At 38.4% G+C, this 24,745-nt stretch overlaps 1 protein-coding gene across 6 annotated transcripts; it reads right to left on the bottom strand.

The window, feature by feature from the left end:
* Positions 1-774: 774 nt before the first annotated feature.
* Positions 775-24,042, bottom strand: LOC123769834 (protein-tyrosine sulfotransferase). Of its 6 annotated transcripts, none has more exons than XM_069301260.1 (8): positions 23,542-23,844; positions 23,069-23,504; positions 17,481-17,656; positions 16,506-16,637; positions 13,980-14,219; positions 13,002-13,196; positions 11,264-11,517; positions 775-7,567 (listed from the first exon to the last, which is right to left on the bottom strand). In XM_069301260.1, the coding sequence occupies exons 4-8, from the start codon at positions 16,620-16,622 to the stop codon at positions 7,285-7,287; spliced, it is 1,089 nt and encodes a 362-aa protein (XP_069157361.1). In that variant the 5' UTR covers positions 16,623-16,637; positions 17,481-17,656; positions 23,069-23,504; positions 23,542-23,844; the 3' UTR covers positions 775-7,284. The 6 variants fall into 6 exon arrangements, with proteins under 6 accessions (XP_069157361.1, XP_069157362.1, XP_045617126.1 ...); XM_069301261.1 differs by having other exon boundaries at positions 23,567-23,844; XM_045761170.2 differs by lacking the exons at positions 23,069-23,504; positions 23,542-23,844 and adding an exon at positions 24,003-24,042.
* Positions 24,043-24,745: the final 703 nt, after the last annotated feature.

Raw genomic sequence — 24,745 nt, 5'->3', positions numbered from 1 at the left:
TTCTTGATTGATTTTGCTGTTTCCCTGGGATTGACTGTACCACCTACTTGATCAGCATGGAAGTCTATGTAGGTGTCAGAGAGGATGGATATACATGTGTAGTCCCACACCAGCTGTTTGCCCCTCTTCAACCATGTTTATTGATGTAAATGTAAAAATTACTAAATTATTTCATCTTTTCAGAACCCTAACCCTATTATTGAATACACAAGAAAGCACATTTATTGCAACATTACATAATAAAGGATTGCAACATAATGAAATCAGAGATTTACAAGCAAATTTCACATAATCAGTCCTACAGACACACCGATTCATGAACTCGTGTAGAAATTTAAAACAACTGGATCTGTGCATGACCTTGACCTCCACGTCATCCAAATTTGACACCCCTGAATTTCTTTACGGGGAGGTTTATACAAACTAAGTTTTATTGCCAAAGGATCAATAATTTAGCTGAACTTAAGTATGCATTCAGCTGACAGTGCAGGTCATAATTCCTGTGATGTTTCAAAATGTGTTTCGCAAGGCTAAGTTTAGATTTTAAATATGCTGGGATACAGATGGAGCCCATGTTGAAAGCTCTTCATAAAGATTTGACTCATGATTTATAAATCTCTGTTTTTGTATCATAATAAGTATTTTTTATTTTTTTTTAGATATATACAAGAGTTGTTACAAGTTAAAAACATTAAAATATGTAGGGTTTTAAATATTTATCCAATTTCATAGAGATAGCTAATAATGGTACACCATGTATATGAAAAGACTCTCTAAGCATGTAAATTAATGTTTATTGCATGTGGAAATATGAATTATGTTGGTTGTGGTACAACAAATTATGAATATATTAATTTTTTGGACTTTCTTGTAAACAATTCTCATCTGGATGTCCAGCTAACTCTTAGGGAGGCGGGCCCCATATGATCCGGATTAGTGAGTAGACAGTATGTATATAAAGTAATATTATATATACAAGACAGGTGTATGTATGGCAGATGTAGTTATGACAGGTGTGGGTGTGATATACATACATATACTGTATATGTATATAATCACATTGGCTTCATCCCATATACAGTACAGTATTTGATTATAGCAAGAAATTTTTTTGCACGTGTGTGTGTGTGTGCAACACACATACATTCTTTTGAATAAAAATTATTATTATTATTATTATTATTATTATTATTATTATTATTATTATTATTATTATTATTATTATTATGTATTTATGTGATATACCATGCCTGAAGAAGACACTATACCAGGCAACTTAGACTGTTTGCTTTAAATGTGATATTAACAATAATGATAATTAATAATGACTGGTATAATACATATATTTATTAATGTATGGACTCTATAATACGAGGAAACATAATAGCTACAGCTAATGTAAACCTGATTAAACTTTTTTTTATATAAACTTGGCCTTGAGTCCAAGTTGATAATAATAGAAAAAGGCTTTAATAAGTCTAAAATGAGGAGCAACAATATACTGTATTTTGATTACAATTGTATAAAAATCACTAATATATACATAGTATATTGAATAACTTCACATCTAATTGAGCTAAACTTAAATTATATTTATGCCACTTTCCAGATAGTTTGATGCTATAATGCATGATAAAGAGAAGGTTGACATGGTTTCTCATTGTGAAGGGCAGTAGTCTATTGGGCCCTTACAACTGACCTCTCCCAGGATCCAATCTACGACTGCTGCCTAACTCCTGGGTATTTATTTACTACTAGGTGAAGAGGGACATCAAGTGTGAATGTACATGACCAAATATTTTCATCCTGAGAGGGATTTGATCCTGGAACATTTCAGTTGTGAACTGATAGCACTGATAGAAACAGCAATAACAACCTCCATTGTACAACTTCAAAACACAGACCTAAGCCTGACGACTCTAATCTTCACTAACGCTTTAAACATTTTCTTAATTAAAAACAAAAAAAACTATTAGTAATCTTCATTGATATATGCACATTTACTTCCCATAATGCTAATTACCTGTGATTTGCATATAGGCTGTTGCTGCTTTCAATCCAAAACCTTACAATCACAACATGATTGATGCTGCTTCCCACCTGGAATCTTTAGCACCTGAGGAAAGCATTAACTTGTGCTTCAAGACATGCATTTAATTTTAATTTTTAGTTAGACAGCAACACTAGCTGAACCATTACAACACGATGCTGCCATTTTGCCAAATATACATGCAAATCCAGATTCCTAAGTCTGTTTAGCATCTTCCAATAAACCATAGAAAGGTCAACAAAGTAAGTCACACAATATAGCAATTGAGAATGTATGATTAATATAATATGAAAATTAAAAAAAGTTGAATGCTATTAAAGTTGTGATAAATTGCATGAAATATGCTCAAGAATACATGAAACATTTGAAAAAACACAATTTACTAGGATGCAGGAGACAATATTTGAAGCAGTATATGCATTACTGCATAAAACAACAAATAAAGTTTTACAATGACATGAATTACTTTTTTTTGTAACTTAGCAAATTAAATATTTTTTCTTGTAGTGCACTTTGCTATATACATTTTCATTGCAACTTTTGGGATAGTTGCTCTTCTTTTAGAAGCGTAACACCATTTCATTAATATTCAGATTCAACTTAAATTATGATAGTTCTGGATAAAAACTGAATATTTGACACCACCAATAATCTGAGAAAACACAGAATTTAATATTGACAAGAAAAAGTTACAGAAAGTGAAAGTAGAGATCAAAGACAAACATGATATGAACTTGGCTGTCATATAGGTTTACCTTGCGATGATTTCCGGATTCAACGTCCCAGCAGCCCGGTCCTCGACCAGGCCTCCTGGTTGCTGGACTGGTCAACCAGGCTGTTGGACGCGGCTGCTCGCAGCCTGACATATAAATCACAGCCTGGTCGATCAGGTATTTTTTGGAGGCGTTTATCAAGTTCTCTTTTGAACACTGAGGACTCGGCCAGTTATGCCCCTTATGTGTAGTGGAAGCGTGTTGAACAGTCTCGGGCCTCTGATGTTGATAGAGTTCTCTCTCGGAGTACCTATTGCACCTCTGCTTTTCAAGAGGGTGGGGGGATAATCTGCACATCCTGCCATGCCTTCTGTTCTCATGTGGTGCTATTTGTGTGTGCAGGTTTGGGACCAACGATTCTAATGTTTTCCATGTGTAAATTATTATGTATCTCTCCTGCCTGCACTAGAGTGAATACAGATTTAGGCATTTTAGTCAGTCCCAATAGTTTAGATGTTTTACCGAGTGGATTCTAGTAGTAGAGGATCTCTGCATGCTCTCCAGGTCATCAATTTCTCCAGCATTGAAAGGGGCTGTCATTATGCAACAGTATTCTTCTCTAGAGAGCACTGCATCTTGAAAAGAATCATCATCATTGGTATAGCATCTCTAGTTTGAAAGGTTCTTGTTATCGAACCTGTCATTTTTCTTATTGATTTCATGTATTGATGATCACCTGAGGTGATCATCAATACATGAAATAGCAACCTTTAAACTGTTCTAATCAAATACCTGGTTGATACCCGATTGATGGGGTTCTGGGAGTTGTTCTACTCCCCAAGCCTAGCCCAAGGCCAGGCTAGACTTGGTCCACTAGGCTGTTGCTTGCAGCGGCCCGCAGGCCCACATATCCACACCACAGTCCGGTTGGTCCGGCAACCCTTGGAGAAAATTATCTAGTTTTCTCTTGAAGATGTCCACGGTTGTTCTGGCAATATTTCTTATGCTCTCTGGGAGGATGTTGAACAACTGTGGACCTCTTATGTTTATACAGTGTTCTCTGATTGTGCCTATGGCACTCCTGCTCTTGGGAAAATGATTCTGGAAACAAACAAACTGAACTTGTTCATACCACAGCATATAATGCTATACAAATGGTCAGACACAAGAAGCTTAATAGGCTTATCAAGGTCCCACACTAGTCCAACTTCTGACCTTTCCCAGGATACATCCTACAACAGTTGCCTAACTCCCAGGTACCTATTTTACTGCTAGGTAAATACAAGCATCAGGTGAAAGGAAACATGCCCAAACAACTCCATCCTGCCACAGGAATTGAACCTGGAACATTTTAGTTGTGAACCGACTGTGCCGACCACATTCAGTCACCTGAAACTCGTATGTAATACATCCTGCCATACCATTATTGGACCCTTTACCAAACACTTTCTTACAAGATTCTGGCCACAAATAGCACTTCTAATATGCTATATCAATAAATTGCCATCCACACTTCAGTAAAAATAAACAAAAGTGTGGTTGTATTCATCATATGGTTAAGTCAGAGTGGGAAAATGCTGTAAGTGGAGTGTATCAAGGCTTTGTCCTGGGATCTCTGTTATTCATAATACAGTATATATATAAATGATCTAGATTCCAGTTTGAGCAGCAATATTTGCAAATTTGTCGATGATACAAAAATCGGGAGGGAGATAAACATAGAAAGAGACTCTTTACCACTTAAAACGATCCAGTGTAGGATGACTAAGTTAATCCCCCAAATTAGAAACATGTCATATGAAGCAGGATTGAAAAAGCTTAAATTGGATTCGCTGGAAAGGCAGAGAGTTAGGGGTGACATGGAAGAGTACGGGTGGATGAATGGACATAACAAAGGGTGTGTGTGTGTGTGTGTGTGTGTGTGTGTGTGTGTGTACTCACCTATTTGTACTCACCTATTTGTGCTTGCAGGATCGATCATTGACGATGTGTGTGTGTGTACATATTTTCAGAGAGAGAAAAAGAGAGAGAGAGAGAGAGAAAAAAGAGAGAGAGAGAGAGAAAAAGAGAGAGAGAGAAAAAGAGAGAAAGAGAGAGAGAGAGAAAAAGAGAGAGAGAGAGAGAGAGAGAGAGAAAGAGAGGGGGGGAGAGAGAGAGAGCGTGCGCCCCGTTACCTAATGTCCCACAACTCTGATGAGCCTGCCGGTCGCCCAGACGGAATCACGGTGAACCCCTGGAAGAATGGTAGACAGTTGGTGTGGGACTACACTTGCATTTCACCTTTAGCCAATACCTATGTTGACTTCAGTGCTACACAAGCAGGAGCAGCTGCCAATCACCGGGAAGCGGCCAAGTCACGTAAATACAGAGACCTTGAGCACCACTACAATTTTGTCCCCATTGCCTCAAAGACACTTGGTGCCTGGGGTAAAAGTGCTGCTAGCTTTTTGAAGGAGTTGGGGTCTAAGCTAATTGAAACAACTAGAGACCCTAGAGCTGCCAGTTTTCTTTTTCAGCGCCTTAGTGTGGCAATCCAGAGAGGAAATGCTCACTGCATCCATGGTTCCTGCCCGCCATCTGAGGAGCTGGAGGAGCTGTTCAACTTGTGACAAGCAGCCTTATACCCTGCATGTAATCAATATTGTAACTTTTTTTTGTGTAATGACATTTTCAAATAAAGTTAGATAAATATACACACATACCAAAAGAATAGGGGTGGTAGGAGAAGAAAATATCAAAGTGTTCAGTGAGGATCCACAAGGTCTTCTCTGAGTACTCTTTATTTTCTTCTCCGAGGCTATGGGTCCCTACACTTGCACCAGAGGTGGTACCCCCCCTTTTCATTTATTTATTTATTTATTTTATATATATATATATATACATATATATATATATATATATATATATATATATATATATATATATATATATATATATATATGTCGTACCTAGTAGCCAGAGCGCACTTCTCAGCCTACTATGCAAGGCCCGATTTGCCTAATAAGCCAAGTTTTCATTAATTAATTGTTTTTCGACAACCTAACCTACATAACCTAACCTAACTTTTTCGGCTACCTAACCTAACCTAACCTATAAAGATAGGTTAGGTTAGGCTAGGTAGGGTTGGTTAGGTTCGGTCATATATCTACGTTAATTTTAACTCCAATAAAAAAAAATTGACCTCATACATAATGAAATGGGTAGCTTTATCATCTCATAAGAAAAAAATTAGAGAAAATATATTAATTCATGAAAACTTGGCTTATTAGGCAAATCGGGCCTTGCATAGTAAGATGAGAAGTGCATTCTGGCTACTAGGTACGACATATATATATATATATATATATATATATATGTCGTACCTAGTAGCCAGAACGCACTTCTCAGCCTACTATGCAAGACCCAATTTGCCTAATAAGCCAAGTTTTCATGAATTAATTGTTTTTCGACTACCTAACCTACCAAACCTAACCTAACTTTTTCGGCTACCTAACCTAGCCTAATCTATAAAGATAGGTTAGGTTAGGTTAGATATAAAATTAACGTAGATATATGACCGAACCTAACCAACACTACCTAACCAAACCTAACCTAACTTTTTCGGCTACCTAACCTATAAAGACAGGTTAGGTTAGGTAGGGGTGGTTAGGTTCGGTCATATATCTTCGTTAATTTTAGCTCCAATAAAAAAAAATTGACCTCATACATAATGAAATGGGTAGCTTTATAATTTCATAAGAAAAAAATTAGAGAAAATATATTAATTCAGGAAAACTTGGCTTATAAGGCAAATCGGGCCTTGCATAGCATGCCAAGTACGACGTTCTGGCTACTAGGTACAACATATATATATATATATATTATACACACACACACACATATATATATATATACTGTATATATTTCATAACATTACTGTATAAAAGAAAAGCAAGTTGATTTTTGCTATATAAAAATCTGTACTGTAATATAAATTAAAATTATCAGTCATAAGATAATTTCAACAAATCTAAATAATTTGGTTTGTTAGATAACTCTGGCTATTAGGTTTGACATACATAAACTTACCATTACATGTTATGACAAAAGGTTCTCAAAATGGAACTATGAAGGCCATCACATTATTTGTAATATTTTTGACACCACAGAGCAAGTTACAATTATGTTAGATTACTGACTTTAAAATTCAATTACTTTTTAAATAAATGCATACAGATAATAAGAAAACATTTTAATACTATTTTTGTACCATCACAAATTGATGGGGAGCATAATATAACAAATTTACAATTCTCAATTCTATTCTCTTTAAAATCCAGTGCAGAAAGGCATCTAAAACTATAAAACTATTTTGAACACCACACACACACACTGCATGACACATTGCTTTGATCATCATCCACACACTGCAGGGTGACACCGTTGTAAACACCATACACACGTTGCAAGGCAACACACTATGTTCACACACGACCACAAAGAGGAATGAAATTAAATATGTTGCTCCTTGTAAGATCGTAATCATGTGTTTTCACCTTTTCGGTGTTTAGAAAGGCTCCGCACTGCTTCAGCACGATCCTCCCACTTGCTGAACTCCTTCTGTATCCGCTTTGTGTTATTAGTAACCAGAGCATCTGCTTGGCCATAGTTTGGGGGGTTGCTATAGGGATCATATCCAAGAGTTGCCAACATGGGTGCAATGTTTGCCATGTCCTCAACCACATCTTTAGGAATTTGTCCCACCCACTTGCCGAGAGCATCCAAATTTACTGGTTTAATCACCTGATCACTTGATCGCTCAACCCTGAAAAGTGAAGATCATTATTAGCATCACTGTCAAATTATGTCATGAATACAAAATAAAATACTTGTACAGGATATACCATAGAGTTTTTCTAAAATAAGGGCATTTTGCTACCCATTGCAACATATCTGTATTGTATGAGCTTCCCTTTCTTAAAAACAGTTTATTATGATGCGTAATTTTTTTTGTGAAACATCACTGCCTTCGAATGTTATACACAATACTTTCCACCTAAACCTTTTATAACCTTTCAAGCACACGCCTAAAATACAGTAAAGTACATTTCCTGGTGCACATTAAACAAATTTTGTTTGACGTTATAAAACAATACACGTTAATCCTGGGGAAAAATACTTAACAAATTTTAAGTTTAAAGTTTAATGTTAGTTTAATAGTAGTGAGTCAGAGAAATGTTTATAACATCATTGAGTTCAGTTGCTCAGACAAGAGCCAGACCCTTTCCAGGAAGTGTTGATACATGAATTAGAATGCAGTGCGGGAATTTATGTTCCCAGTTACTGTATTACCGTTGTTTTTAATTTTCTGGAGGAATCCATTGAGTTCAGGTTCAATTGGTCCATGCAATTGGGTCACATCAGACACAGGGGTTGTGTTTGGCCTACTGGGGACCAGAGCTGAAACCTGGTCCCTCTCACCAACCCACAGAGAGCAAGTGGCAATTCACCACACTGGGAAAGCATCCACAAAGTCAGCAAAAAGCTTCACAATATAAAACCAGCGTTGAATGTAATGAAACACCATTTTTTGGGTGAGCCTCGGAAGCTCCATGGAGCTATAGGGCTAATATGTGATAAATTAGACTGGGGCATTAGTCTATGGAGTTCAGCCTACAGGGAACCATGAGCCAGAACCTAGCCCCCACAGAGAGGTGCAGGAAGCAATGGCCCTGGAAAACCCCCCCAAGGTTGGGGGTTTTCCTTATCTGCCATCAACTGGTTAGGCACCCAGAAAGGTAGGCATAACATAAACCCCACATGGTAAGAAAAGTACAACTAAGTCAATAATTTATGTTCTTAATATAACAATAAAAATTCAAATAAACCAATTGGAAACAATTTGTTTAAAATAAAGAAAATCACTCGGCATCCAAGGGTCCGGATTCGATCCCCTTCGATGGCGGAAAACAAATGGGCAGAGTTTCTTTCAACCTGATGCCCCAGTTACCTAGTAGTAAATAGGTACCTGGGAGTTGGACAGCTGTTATGCGCTGCTTCCTTGTGGGGGTGAGGGGTGTGCGTGAAAAAAAAAAAAAAGTTGATTGACTGACAGTTGAGATTTGGGCCGAAAGAGCAGAGCTCAACCCCCGCAAGCACAACTAGGTGAATACACACACACAAAGGCAAAAAGAGGCTTTCGACAGAGTTCTTCATAAGAGGTTGTTCTGGAAGCTGGAACATATTGGAGGGGTGACAGGTAAGCTTTTAACATGGATGAAAAATTTTCTAACTGATAGAAAAATGAGGGCAGCAATCAGAGGCAATGTATCAGACTGGAGAAATGTCACAAGTGGATTACCACAGGGTTCAGTTCTTGCAATCAGTTCAGCAATCATCTAAGCTCAAGCTTAGATGATTGCCATACCCTTCAAGAAGACCTGGACAAAATAAGTATATTGAGCACCACTTGGCAAATGGAATTTAATATGAATAAATGCCATGTTATGGAATGTGGAATAGATCATAGACCCTCACATAACCTATAAATTATGTAAGACATTTTTAAAGAACAGAAGAAGACAACAGAAGACTGGACAGCGGCGAGGTATTATACATCAAGCAAACCAAGCCATGTATCAATAGCCAACTAGTACCAAACTCTGCCAACTTCCAGAACACAACGTAACATACAACATTACTGCCCCAGCCATCATGCAAACAGAGGCTAGACAAACTGCAATGGACTTATAAGCAACATGCCTCACCTTCACCTCGTCCTCGCGTATATATCATACAGCAAGAAACTTCGTAACCATTCAAACTCTGCCTTTGACAATGTTAACAAGAGTTAACGAAATGCATCTCTTGGCGTCAGGCCAAATAAAAGTAAAAATGAACTTTGGGGAGTTAATTTTTCAACTTCCCTCTCAAGTGAAGAAAAATGTAAGGAAAATAAAGTAGCAGCGCTATAATCATTAAACTCGCCCTTTCAGTCACATTCAATAATAGTAATACCGTATATAAATAAATAAATAATTAAAATAAACACACACCCAATATATATTTTATTAGTGTGCCATTATAAATAACTTTGGGAAGGAACATATATATATTGAACAGAGATATGCATATATCGATACACACACACCCTATATTTTAATCTTACAATTATACACAATAAACATTTTATATGCATATATACATAAGTATCACTAATTTGTGGTACTGTATTTATAGGTTCTGTAGTGATAGTGAAATAGTCGAGATACAGAATACAATAGACCATCTGCAGTTTCCTTTATTCCCATATTCTTGTTGGGAATAAATAGGATCTACCCTGCATGAGCCAACAAAACCTTGTGCAATTTCATATTTTACTATATTATCACAACATTTTCAGCAGAATTGGATACTGTTGCAACAAAATCCCCAGTTGGCAACTAGAAGTGTACCTGATGCAATTGCAGCATCACGTTTGTAACCATTCACATGCTCACTTCTTAGTCTCTCTCTTTTTCCTTGCTGTTAGCGCAGCTTATTTCATATTCCGAGGGATAATATTCAAGTTAACTACTTGTAATATATTCCTCCTCAACACTAAGATCTTCCAAGTCCTTCAAAGTCTAATTTTGCACTGCATTAATGATCAAAGTTGTGGTCACTCTGCCTGTCCATCGTTGGATGGTCATGTGTTAGACATTATTCTCATCTTTTTACCAAGGGACGAAGAAAGAAGTTAAGGCTATCAGGATTTTTCCAACATTGTAAATGATCACCAGAGGTCTCTACAGTAGTTTCAAATGACATCCCATATAGAATCACCTGGACTTTAAAAATTACAGGACACCTACAATCACCTGGAAGTGATTCGCACATTGGGTCAATCTCTTGAGGGCGACAGGAACAATTTAAAGGTTAAATAACTGGTAATGAATATTTTATTTAATTTAGAATGCAAATGATTATGTGAAGTGGCTCCATTTATTTTCTGTATATTAAAATGTATAAGCCAAACAATTAAGTATGCAGGCATCAAGTGACGTAGTGCAATAGTTAGCACAGTAAGCACAAATGCCAAGTTCTATTCCAGGGCAGGGTGAGATGTCTAAGCAGATTTTCTTATGCCCAATGTCTTTCCAGAACCCAGGAATTAGGCAACCATTGTGGGTTGCATTCTGGGAAAAGTCAGTCATTAGCCTTGGGGGACCTCGATAAGCTAAACAGTCTCCGTCAATCGGAAACCATACAAAATTCCGAGGATGTGTGTTCATCTAGGGAGCAAGGTCATTAGAACCTAGCATGGGTATACAAGTCATAGGTGAACTATACTAGCTCTGGCAGCATTCATGAGAGCCTTGGCTCAGAAACAAGTAAGTAATTATTGGCTCAGAAACAAGGTACTGTATTACTTTACTGTAGATTATATAATATTAACAAACAAGAATTTAAAACTAAATAATATACTTAGTTTTAAGTATATAAATATAAACTCTGTATGTAATATAATATGTTTACGCACTTTGAGAGAGACACTCCGCCAGGTTTATTTATATGTTCTTCGTGATGAAGGACAGCATCGTTCCATGGAACAGTTAAGAAATCTAAAATCTTTCTCATCCACTCTTGGGGGTGAAGAACTAGTTGTTCGTAGTATACAGGCAGACATTTAGAAGCTCCAAGCTCCTCGCACTGCGTATGCATCGTCTGCACTGCACTGTTCCATCTCTGCAGACACTGTTTATATGATGACAGGTCAAAGCCAGTGATTGTCACCTGAAAGTACAGAATATATTTTAATAGGCCATGTTATGAAGATGGCATGCAATAAACACCTTTCAATAATACAGTACAATATTTTAAATTCCAGCCACGTATGCTAACACAGTTTTACAAAATATTTTCATCGCTTTCAAAACTAGAAATTAGACAAGAGTGGATATGAACTGAATATATTTAGATTTAGAAAGACATGGGTAATTACAGGTATGTAAATAGGGTTGTTGATTAATGGAATAGATTACCAGGTAACATAATAGACATGGAATTACTGAACTGTTTCAAGTGTACGTTAGACGTACGAGTTTCATTAGATATAGATAGATGTTGCATTGCATGGGTCAATAAGACCTTCTGCAGTTTCTATATTCTTTTCTTATAACCTTATGCATCACCACCACCCTTTTCACCATGTATCCATGTCCTAGACATGCAATTTAGTGGAAACATTAGTTTTTAGAATCATCCAGATTCACGTGAACCACTGCACTGCGTCAAACAACAAGTGTCGTTTTGGGAGTTGTGCATTTTTTTTTTTACTTAGGTTATATTTGAATGTTTTCATCACTCTTTGTATTTTGAAATTAAAATAGTTGAGTTTGGAAACATTTTGACATTAACTTTACCTAACCATTTATGAAAACAACAAAAATATGTCCTTAACAATTGCACTATGAAATTTTTGCCAAAAACAGGTGCACAGTGCAGGGGTTAATGTACATTGGGTATAATTTAACCAGATGAGAACCACCTACACTACATTAGTATCACCACCAGTTCAAAATTCAGCTGGAATAATCCCACATTTCAGTTGGCTAGTCAACTAATGCTCCTGACCCTCTTGCTTATTAAACAGTAGTTGTTTTGAAACCATGTACAGTACAGAGTTTGACTTGATTGCCTCTTTTTTATCTCTACTTGCTCACTGCTCTTATACCCAAGTGCTTACTTACATTCTTATGGCTCATCTGCATTTCTAGTTTCCATCCGAATAAAAAATTACAAACTGAGCAAGAAAACCTGAAGTCTGCACCAGCATGAACTACGAACCTCTGTAAATAATTTAATGTATTACACACTAGTAGAAATTGATGAGAGTACTCTGGTGCATCATTCAATTATTTTCCTGTTTAATTACTACACTTTCTTAATATAACAAATGTCATGCAAGCCCTCTTTGACCAAAGATCTCAGAAGAGCTCCAGTTTGCAAAACTTGGTAGAGAAACGGCAACTTACACAAATAGACCTTTCTTGCAACCTAAACCAGTTGCATAACTCCCAGCAGCCCATTAACTACTAGGTGAACAGACATATCAGGGGAAAGGAAACGGTGCCAAAACATCTGTTCTGCAGCAGGAATTGAATGATGACCCAACTGCACTAACCACTGAGCTTTTAGGCTTACAAGCTAGAAATTTAAGTTATACATGAAATGTGTTTATTTAGGGATTGTGAAATTCTCATCTCAAAAGTACCAACCTTTCGAGATATGATGGAATGCACTGTTGCACGACCATCACGCACCATAAAAAGAAATTTTGCATTGGGGAACAATTTAGAAAGGTATGTAGCAGACTTGAGAGTGAATGGATCTTTGTTACACAAGCGAGATGCTGGCTGTCCATGATTAACCACTATATCCAGGATGAATGAGGCTATGGCTTCATCTAACACCTGAAAGAAGAACAAATTTGAAAGAAGAACTTGCATCTTTTTCATATATAGTTCTAAATGATACTTTATATCTGATTAATAAATAATTATATACTATGCTACTTATAATACTTAACCAAAGAAACTGACCACTGTTTTTGTGCTTCAATACTGAAGACCACTGCACCAGGCTTACTCTTGAACATGTTTTCAGATTTTTATATTAGTTTAATATTCAAGTCTTTAAAACATAAACATGGCTACTATTAGTAAACAAAAACAAGAAAACTGTTTAGACAAATACTACTTTAAGCAAAATTAATACACGTTCTCTAATAATAATATCAATTAAAAAAATTCATGATTAAACAAAACATACAGTACTGTATTGCATAATAAAATGACTATCAGAATATAAATTGTAAACTTTGTAAAGTGTGCCAATTTGTGTAATGTCTGAAAATGTCATAAAAATCAGATAAAAGCTATGGAGACATGCAAGATAAACCCTCAATCTGGAATGTTTAGATTTGAACTTTCCCTCTAAAAATAGCAGTATCATAAATCCTCAGTAATATTACTTTTAATTATATGATGTTTTTGTAAATACTTTTCAATGACTTGTATTTCACTAATCTCCTCGCTAAATTTGTTCACAATTTCCAAGTTGACCAATTTCTATCTAATAAAACTTAAAATATATATCTAATATATGTAATCTAAACATTCCAATAACAATAAAAACAAATATTTAAGAAATTGAAAAAAAATTCAGTGGCTTTAAGCATATTCACCAAAACTAACTTCATCTGTGACACCAGCTTCTTGTAAACGCAATGATTCCTTGGCTGATCTTTTCCACTGCTGCCTCATCTGAAGTATCCGAGGCACCACTCTAGTCTCCTCTCCGCACCGTATCTCGGGATGAGCATCAAGCATGGCACGTGCAAGTGTAGTTCCAGATCGTGGCATTCCACCAATGAAGATCATTGGTTCATTTCGGTCATAATTATGCAGAGCCCCACTACTGTCGGATGCAACGTGCTGTTGGATAACATAGAAAAACACTAGAAATAAAAGTAAAAGAAACATAAAAAAATGTATCACTGGTAAACTCTTAACTAGCAGTTTGTATCGTCTGAAGATTGCATTTCTTGGTGTCAGTTTTTGTGTACCAATTGACACCATAAAGATCTAACAGTTGCACATAGGCCTCATGGTATTGTCTACGAGAAAAGTTCACTCCCTCTCTGTGCCTGTTCCATGGCCAGCCAATGTCCCTTTACCTGTCATGGTGCAGCAACCACCAGGCAACACTGGAAACTAAACCCAAGACATGCACACATTCCAAGTGTGCAATAATATTAACATGTCAGTAGATACAATGTAAGAGAAGTTAGTATACGATCAAAGCCTTCAGCACCAGACAGCAAGTAATGAAGAAGATTTCAGAAACAACTGCTTTAAGAGATTTCATTTTGCCAACATAGGACCAGAAGGATGGCTAAAATAGTAGTATACCAAGAATGGCTGTGGTCATCAATGCATACTTAGATGATAAGAGCTCTTGGGTGTTTTAATCTATTGTGACAAAGGTGAATTTACCCTCTTTGAATCATTAAATTTTAAGCTTTTTTCTACTTACTTGTACAATAAATTATAAAAAATTATCCTTTTTATATTGTAAAATATTTATTTTTGATGTGGGGGGGGGGGAAATATTTTTGTTTGAGCATATTGAGATGAAGAAAAGGAAGGGAATCACTGCCCAAGAAAAACACTATCCTCCTCCTCCCATTTTCCCCTCCTCCACCAGCGTGCATCACCACAACTTCCCCTCCTCCACCAGCGTGCATCACCACAACTTCCCCTCCTCCACCAGCGTGCATCACCACAACTTCCCCTCCTCCACCAGCGTGCATCACCACAACTTCCCCTCCTCCACCAGCGTGCATCACCACAACTTCCCCTCCTCCACCAGGGTGCATCACCACAACTTCCCCTCCTCCACCAGCGTGCATCACCACAACTTCCCCTCCTCCACCAGCGTGCATCACCACAACTTCCCCTCCTCCACCAGCGTGCATCACCACAACTTCCCCTCCTCCACCAGCGTGCATCACCACAACTTCCCCTCCTCCACCAGCGTGCATCACCACAACTTCCCCTCCTCCACCAGCGTGCATCACCACAACTTTCCCTTCTCCACCAGCGTGCATCACCACAACTTCCCCTCCTCCACCAGCGTGCATCACCACAACTTCCCCTCCTCCACCAGCGTGCATCACCACAACTTTCCCTTCTCCACCAGCATGCATCACCACAACTTCCCCTCCTCCACCAGCGTGCATCACCACAACTTCCCCTCCTCCACCAGCGTGCATCACCACAACTTCCCTTCCTCCACCAGCGTGCATCACCACAACTTCCCCTCCTCCACCAGCATGCATCACCACAACTTCCCCTCCTCCACCAGCGTGCATCACCACAACTTCCCTTCCTCCACCAGCGTGCATCACCACAACTTCCCCTCCTCCACCAGCATGCATCACCACAACTTCCCCTCCTCCACCAGCATGCATCACCACAACTTTTCCTTCTCCACCAGCGTGCATCACCACATTTGCAGGTGAAAGCCTGCAAATGTGTATTATTGTACCTGTAGCAGGGTGTACTAATAACAAACTCCATTTTTAGCATTTTTTAATATAAAATTTTACAAAAAGACCAATTGCTGGCTTTCTTTTGATTGTCATGTCCTCTGCTTGTTTTCCCCACTGACTTGATTGCATGCCTCTTACCTGCTTTTCATGGTTGACGTTTTATGTAGCTTGGTTCTCATAACGTAATTAAGAACATCTAGTGTGTTAGCCAGAATTGAAGCACAGCACAATTAATGGTGTTTGGAAGATATTATGAAAGGAATGTGAATGATTTCAAAGGATTTGGGAACATGGAGCAACTACCTGTAATATGCCACCTCTAATTATAATTAAATGAATCATTAAAAGAAGACACTATTAACAACAATTACTGGGACATTTTTGCTTAACACCTATATAGTATTAAATAAAGTATTTTTTTTTTTTACATTTTGGGGGGGCGGGCCTTTGGTACCTGTGCCTATTTTCCCCATATGAAGAAAAATCCAACTTACATAGATTTGCTATTCACACGGTTTTCCCAGAGATGCGTCCTTCACAGTTTGCGGGTCTACAGCACTATATATATACAGAATGCTGGGAAAAATAATTTGAGTGACTTGCATCTATGTGAATCATGTGACACATGATTTACTATTCTATACTGTCATATAAAATTATGGTTTACCTTTCTGTGTGGTCGCTGTAGTGTGTCTTGGCAGGGACGCTGCGCACGGTAGATAAGCAACAAAATAAATGCCCCTACCACAGCATGGGGCAGGTATCGCCGCACCATTCTCCACATCACATCACCACAATGCTGAAATAAAATAGTGATTCATTAATAAACAACCTGAAAATTCTATATCACAAATCTAATGCAATATTCAGCAACATTCCACAACTCTATACACAGAACCTTATTAAACTTCAATGTGTTCTATATTACCTTCAATGGAACAAACAAAAAACTAGATGCGTTTGATTAATATACAGTACAATCAAAAACATTATCTACAGGAAAAAATAGCTTAAGATATGCACTGAGTACAGCTAAAAATCAGAAGGTAAAATGATTGTAGGTAGTGTAATGATGGAGGATGTGGTACAGGGGGATTGAGACATTAGTGGTGTATATTGGATGGGACTTCCATGTCTTACTAGCTGTTTATACAAATATTCTTAATACTGGTCACAATCTAAACAAAAAATTAATACCCCAGTATAAATAATATTGATAGAAAATTCACAACAATTCTGAAATAATTTTACAGTCAAATTCTGTGGCTGATAATTATTTGCCCCCAGGTTAATTTTGTTTGGAGCAAGAAAATAAGAGTGCCTATTATTCTTCAGTTTCCCAACAGATTCTTGGATAAAGTTACTTTGATGGAATAATACTTCATACTCACGAATGCAGTTAAAGTGCAGTATGGTACGTCAAGATAGAATGAAATACAATTTGGATAGTAAAGTAAAATTATTATTCAAGAGCAAAAATGTACACAATTTATATTCATTAAGTGTTGACTAATCTTGAACATTATACCCTTGAACAATCTTTCAATGTATCCTATAACTATTAAGATGTGAATTTACAAGACTGCTATTGTATACTGTACTGCAGTAAGGTGGTGATGAACACTCCCTAGGCAAGACGTACCGTACAAGCTGGTGCAGGAAGTAACACAAGTTATGTCCAGCCACCACTGAAGAGCCAACACTTCCTCCTGGAACACCAATCCTCTTCTTTTTCCAGCGACACGCGTCCTGATGATGACAACGAGGATGTAGGCTCACAGCTGCCTGACCTCGCCCTCATCATCACATGCACCACATCTGAAAGTTAATATCATACAGTCAAATAACAAATTATACATTTAGCGTTCAAAATTATAGCAGTGCAAGTACATCAGAAAACTGTATGTGACCTTGCTCTAATGGACCGAGGTGGAACAGAACTCCTTGGTGGACTGAAAACAATTGGCATTGAAACTTATGGCAAAATGAAATATGGTATCCATTTCAGCCTCTGTTGAAAACAGTCATATTTTGCAATGCCTTTACTTGAATATTTATTACAAAAATTGTGCGATCATCTGGCAGGGCAGGACTTCTTGGTAGTCAGTGATTTTAAACAAAATTTTCTTTGATTATTGTTATTTGTGAGATGAAATTTTGTCAACCAGCAAGCATAGTCAAGCTAAACCAGGAAAGATAAGAAGCATGATGTTAACATAGGGAAAAAACTAAATACATCGGGAAAATTGAGCATTAGTAGCTCCACATTCAGGTTTCTGAGCTATTATTGGACTTGATCCCAGTTAATCATAAGGTGTGGACTCTGTTGAGATGCTCATAGGTATGGCACAACAGGGAATATTTTGCCTCACAGTTGTAGGTTGACCTGGAAGCCCTTGGTGTTGTATCTTCTACTGTCTTACTTTCTTCCCAAGTGGGGTGCAATGGTGGGCTTTTATGCCTCTCCTAACAGCAGGCTGTGCTTGATCACTTCCTGGAGTCCACACAATTGGTGTGTCCAGCTTGCTTCTCTGCTTCTTCTAGGTGATGCGTGGCCTGGATACTGGCAACACCAGAAGCACCATTCCAACTACTTTACCTTCTAGCACAAGTTATCTTTGGAAGAATCGAGCATGAAATGCTACTACAAAGTACTATAGAAAAACAGCAAATAGCATTTCTCTGAATAAGTTATATATACTCAAAGGATAAAATGATAACTATATTAAGTTCAAATAAAATAAAATTATAATTTAATACTAACTCTGCTTCCAAATCCCACAACCATTGACAATCAGTAAAGAATTGGTAGAGCTCAATCAATAAACAAATTTCACTCCATCATACAGAATAATGTACAATACTGTTCTCTATTAAAAGGAAAGAGGACATGATTATGGCAAGCAAATAGCATTGAAAAATGAGATCATGTTTTTGTCATCAGGCAGAGGCTTGAATGTACACCCCACCCACCCCCAGGCACTCTCCCTCCCTCCCTCCCTCTCACTCTTCATCCCCTCTATACCTGTAAATACATTCTCCCCCCCCCCTCACCACTACCTCTTCACAAAAATCCCTCTACCCCCCCACAACCTCTTTTCATGCACACCTCTTTCCCCAACTTTCTTCAAGAAAACCCATCCCCATTCTCTTCACACACTACACCTGTTCCCCACTTTCTTCACACACTCTTCTACTCACACTTCCCCACTCTATTCACACACTCCCCTGCCTCTCCTTTTCTGCAAACCACTCCCCTTCCCAAATTTACTCTCCACACACTCCTTCCCCCTCACTCCCCACCTTTCAACATACCTCCCCCCCCCCACTCCTCAACATACCTCTCCCCACCCATCAACAAAGGTGGACTTCAAGAAATGATTAAATAAGTCTTGCAAGAAATGCAGAACTAACCAAGCTGCAGTTGAAATGTGGTCCAACAGGCAGTTGCAAGCAACAGCCTGTTGGACCAAATTATCACATCAAGCCTAGGCCCCAAGCTGGGTTTGGGGAATAGAACAATTCTCAAAACCCTCTTCAGATAAGATCAACCCCCTCCCCAATCTCTCTACATACCCCTGCCCCACTCCCCCCCCTCCCCCCACCCACATCCTGGCTGACTGGGAGGTCATCCACCCTTGCCACCACCCTCACAAACCACATGCATAACACTTTCACACCAACACTGGTACATAAAAACAATGGGAGGCATATTCAACAGAGCAGGCTTACTAACCTGCCACTCCTACTCACTGTCATCAATAATGACCTGCCATCCCTGCTGACATAATACCTACACTGATCCATCACCTCTGCTGACCTGTCATCCATATTGTAGTGTCTCACGGACCCTTCAACTGACCCCAAGCCTTCACTATCTAAACTACCCACTACCCATTCAGATGGCCTACAGTGCTGACCCACAACTCTATTTGACCCCCCTCCCTGCCCCTAGTAAACTATCCCCCCCATACTAACCCCCCACCCCTCCAGCTCCACCACCCTAACAGGAAGGCCATCCACCCTTATCATTCATCAGGAAGCAGGCTCCCACTACACAACACTGCCACAGCAAACAATGGCAGGCGTATTCAACTGACATAATAATAATAATAATAATAATAATAATAATAATAATAATAACACTTTATTTAGGTAAAAGTACATAAAAAGTGAGTTACAAGCAGAATATTGGATAATAGATGTCAAGCGATGCATCCCATCAAGATGGAATGCATAACCCATCCCATCCCATCCCATCTTCCCTCTCAAAACAGTTGCCTGGAAACTGCACAGTCCATAACAGACGAGATGCTTATGAATGCCCCACCATTCCGGCAAGTTGCAAAATAGGCCAAAGTGAAAAATGTTGCTTGGCTAGGCAATAGGTGTGATCAGCAAGGCAAAAAAAAAAGCAAGACAACTAGGACATGAACATTGCCAAAATCAGTGCAAAATGAGATGTAAGAGGCACCTTGACCCTAATAGAAAAAACAGCTTGCAAACAAACCAAATGAGAAGGTTGATACCCAAAAAAACAGCTTGACTAAGCATCAGAAAGGTCGGGTTGGGAAAACCACCCCCCGGTGAACTCCAAAAAAGCCGCAAGCAGCCAATGTTAATGTTGATATGAAATTGGACACGAGAACCAGCATAATGTAACCAGCAGAAGCAGGCCAAGTGTGCAAGGCATTGGCCTGTAACAAGCCATCCATTGAGGCCAAAGCCCAACAGATTTTCTTAGCCAAGCAACATGAGAAACCAGTGGGGGTGAAAGACTAAAAGGAACGGCAGCAAAATTGAAAGCAGCAGAAACAGGTTCCACTGTAGAGAAGACACTGCAACACAACCTGGAGAGCCAGAGCAGAAGAGGCAGGAGCCAGTAATGAGAATAAAGCAGCCACCAAATGTCACAAATTACAGTATCACATCCTAACACACAGGAACTGGTGCACACACACACACCTATAAGGTAACCAGAGCACACTAACAAGGATCCATCAGCACCCTTCTGACTAATTACCGCTTGTGTCTGATGAATAATGAGACACTGCTGACTCATAACTCTGTCTGCTGACTGTATCACTCAACTGATAACTATCTGCTGACTGACAAATGATGACTGGTGACTAATGATATGAAACAATTTTAAATAGGGCAATTTTTCTTAAATTACCTATTACCCAATTTATTTTTACCGAATACACAAAAATAATGAAATGTTTATTCTCATCACTACAATTTACCTCAGTATGAGTATGCAAGATAAACATAATTAGAGAATCTAAATGGTAACTTGATAAATTTACAAAAATTACCTTGGACTCTGCAAGGAGGTACCCTGTATACAGTTCTTCTAAACCACCATCACAGTTCTATTTTGTTTCAAAACCAATGTTGTGTGAATACAAGGCAACTTACCCTGTACCATTCCAACACTAGATAGGCCTAGCTTATGCAAAATAGCTACAGCTTTCTTCTGCCACTTTAGCCAAGATCAGACATGCTAACAAAATAAGACCCCTAAACATAATTACATTAATGTTACAATTTTCTTTTAATGGTTATTTTTTTAAGTATTTATAGCTACAGTACTGTATATACCAGTTAGGTGCTGGCAGAAAGTGGGTATGGAGAAGATCTATATGTAATACTGTATACAAAAATACAAAACTGCTGTGTTGTATTATATACTGCTATGCATAAACCAATTACAGTATAAGCTGCTTTGATTTCAGATGATTTCAAATGATGTCAGCTTCATTTATCAATACTGTCACCAGTTGTCTGGCTTGGCACTCCCCAGGCTTGCTCACTGCTCACATGCCTCTCCTTCCATGATGATACCTGCTCTTTCCGTACCTGGCTCACCCCCACTACAACTGATGATAACTTTACCAAACAAATAATGAAATAACTACACAAAGTTTGATGAAATTCACAGAGTACCAATTGGTCCCGGCACACAATCACCAAGAGCAAAAGCACCTGGCCCCGGCATATTGGGTTACAATACAGTACTATATTACATTCTACATTACCAAGCTTTAAGTAAATATTCAATAAAAGAAATATTTTGCCAATATTAAATAACATTTATTAGCACTTGCTGTGCTGTACTATGAAAAAGCAGGAAAACAAAAATCTTTGACAAAACATAAAATATGCAATGTTTTATTTTTGTTTTTCATCAATTAAGGCTGGTATCCCAAAACACCATATTTCAGTTCACCAAGAATTTATCCATTAGTCAATTCTTTCTGGCCCACCAAGGGTTCCAGTCCTCCACCAACCATAGAGGTAAGGTTCCACCATATTTTTAAATGTGCTTATACACAGGAACTCTCTATTATATCACTTGGTATGATGATCTATAGATTTTCTTATCTATTACAGAAAGTGCTTTAAAGCTGTTGCTGCTAACATTATTATTTTTTTTATTTCAAGACTTTCATAATTTTACAGTACAGTATATACATATGTACAGCACAGTATTTAAACTTATTTATAAATAACCTATTTTCTTCTCATAACAAGACTAAATAAATTAATTTTGAAACAGATTTTATTGGATTCCTTTTATTTTTAAATTTGTCAATATCATAATTTGATTATGTTATTATAGAGTGGGATAAGTTAGGTTTTAAAATGCATTGCTGAGCCCACATCCGCACTAGATGACATACATTCAAGGATTTGCATCTGGGTTATTTCATTAATTCGCTATTTCCAAAAACAAGTCATTTCACATGAGACAGTTTGCATAGTTTTACCAAACAAAATTTTTTTTTTTTTTTTTTTTTTTTTTTTTTTTGAGATATATACAAGAGTTGTTACATTCTTGTACAGCCACTAGTACGCGTAGCGTTTCGGGCAAGTCCTTAATCCTATGGTCCCTGGAATACGATCCCCTGCCGCGAAGAACCGTTTTTTCATCCAAGTACACATTTTACTGTTGCGTTAAACAGAGGCTACAGTTAAGGGATTGCGCCCAGTAAATCCTCCCCGGCCAGGATACGAACCCATGACACAGCGCTCGCGGAACGCCAGGCGAGTGTCTTACCACTACACCACGGAGACTGCAATTATATAATACAATATCGTACACAGCTTCTAAAAGAAAAATTGATATAGGAAATAGCATTAACATTTATTATATAAAGTTCTACACAAGTTGGAAAATAATAAGAGGCCATGAGTGGCAGTCCTCCCTACAGTGTTGGTGCTCACAGTGGTGGTGATGGTGGCGCTCCCCCCTGAGATGGTGCTCACTGTACAGTAGTGGTGCTCACTGTACAGTAGTGGTGCTCACTGTACAGTAATGGTGCTCACTGTACGGTAGTGGTGCTCACAGTACACCACAGTGGTGGTGCTCACAGTACAGTGGTGGTGCTCACAGTACACCACAGTAGTGGTGCTCACAGTACACCACAGTAGTGGTGCTCACAGTACACCACAGTAGTGGTGCTCACAGTACAGTAGTGGTGCTCACAGTACAGTAGTGGTGCTCACAGTACAGTGGTGGTGCTCACAGTACAGTAGTGGTGCTCACAGTACAGTAGTGGTGCTCACAGTACACAGTAGTGGTGCTCACAGTACAGTGGCGGTGCTCACAGTACACCACCTCTCACAGTACACCAGAGTAGTGGTGCTCACAGTACACCACCTCTCACAGTACACCACAGTAGTGGTGCTCACAGTACAGTGGTGGTGCTCACAGTACACCACCTCTCACAGTACAGTAGTGGTGCTCACAGTGGGACACAGGCTGGTGACCCCTGACCTCTGGGAGAACCCTCGCTGTGCCCAGGTTCACGACCTTCACAGATCACCACAGGGGTGGCCGGTATAGGGGGAGGGGTAACCACACAGGGGGTGGCCGGTATAGGGGGTGGCCGGAGTGGGGTGGCCGGTATAGGGGGTGGCCGGAGTAGGGTGGCCGAGAGTGAACTGATTGATCAGGCCGGCCAGCTGCTGGCCCTAACTACTGACTGTTCCAACAATGTCGTTCAACCTTTACTGCAATACTCCCCCACTAATACAAACCTAATATTAGTATGATAATAATCAGAATAAGAATAATGATGATAATAATATACATTTTGTTAAGTGTAAAATGCTATAAACGAGGTCATTTGTGTATATATTTAATATGGAACTTTACTAGTGTTGTTGTTGTTGTTGTTGTTGTTATTGTCACTGACGTATGTACATGGGGTCGCCATAGGGACCATAACAATAAATAACAGGGCTTTATTTATAGACTGCGAATTATATTTTAAATATAGATATTAATTTTTGTGTTTGATTCTATGTGAGCTTAGGATATTAAATGAATTTAATTATAGCTAGCTCTTGATCGATATTGTGTAATACCTCATATTATGCAAACCACATCATCAAATTTGCATATAACAGATATATGGTAAAATAGAACATGAAATTGATATTGAAGCCTTACAAAGAGATCTACATGAAATGTACAAATGGTTAGAAGACGTAAATGTTTTTTATTATTGAAAATGCAAGACCTTGTACGTAGTGCATAGCAAATTTTTGTATTAACAAATTTTGGTATACACCTGTACACAGCAATGTGCTGCTTCCATATTCTGTATGAAGGATTGCAAAGTATAGATCAAAGGCTAGTTATGAATTTATCTAATCCCCATCTTACAGGAAGGTTAGTCATATATGGAATTAAGAGACAAGATGAGATGCGAGTGTTGTCTAGTCCCCTGCTCTAGCACAACTATCATACAAGCAACACTACCATACAGCACACTCATACTACCATACAGCACACTCATGAAGCAATGGACCTAAGAGTAAGAATCCTTCAGTCATTGAAAGTTGCCCATCAATTGGGAGCTGCAAACAAAAAAATAATCCGAATAGTTCAAAGAA

The sequence above is a fragment of the Procambarus clarkii genome, chromosome 45, assembly GCF_040958095.1.
Source record: "Procambarus clarkii isolate CNS0578487 chromosome 45, FALCON_Pclarkii_2.0, whole genome shotgun sequence".
In the NCBI taxonomy this organism is placed as follows: domain Eukaryota; kingdom Metazoa; phylum Arthropoda; class Malacostraca; order Decapoda; family Cambaridae; genus Procambarus; species Procambarus clarkii.
This window is presented reverse-complemented; position numbering and strand designations above follow the sequence as displayed.

Bases quoted from the DNA above. Each gene is read 5' to 3' on its own strand.
- LOC123769834 (XM_045761170.2), bottom strand. From the start codon at position 16,622: ATGTGGAGAATGGTGCGGCGATACCTGCCCCATGCTGTGGTAGGGGCA. The intron at 14,220-16,505 runs GTAAACCATAAT...GTTATCCAACAG, and splicing joins TACAGCGACCACACAGAAAG to CACGTTGCATCCGACAGTAG. The intron at 11,518-13,001 runs GTTGGTACTTTT...CTGTACTTTCAG, and splicing joins ATTCCATCATATCTCGAAAG to GTGACAATCACTGGCTTTGA.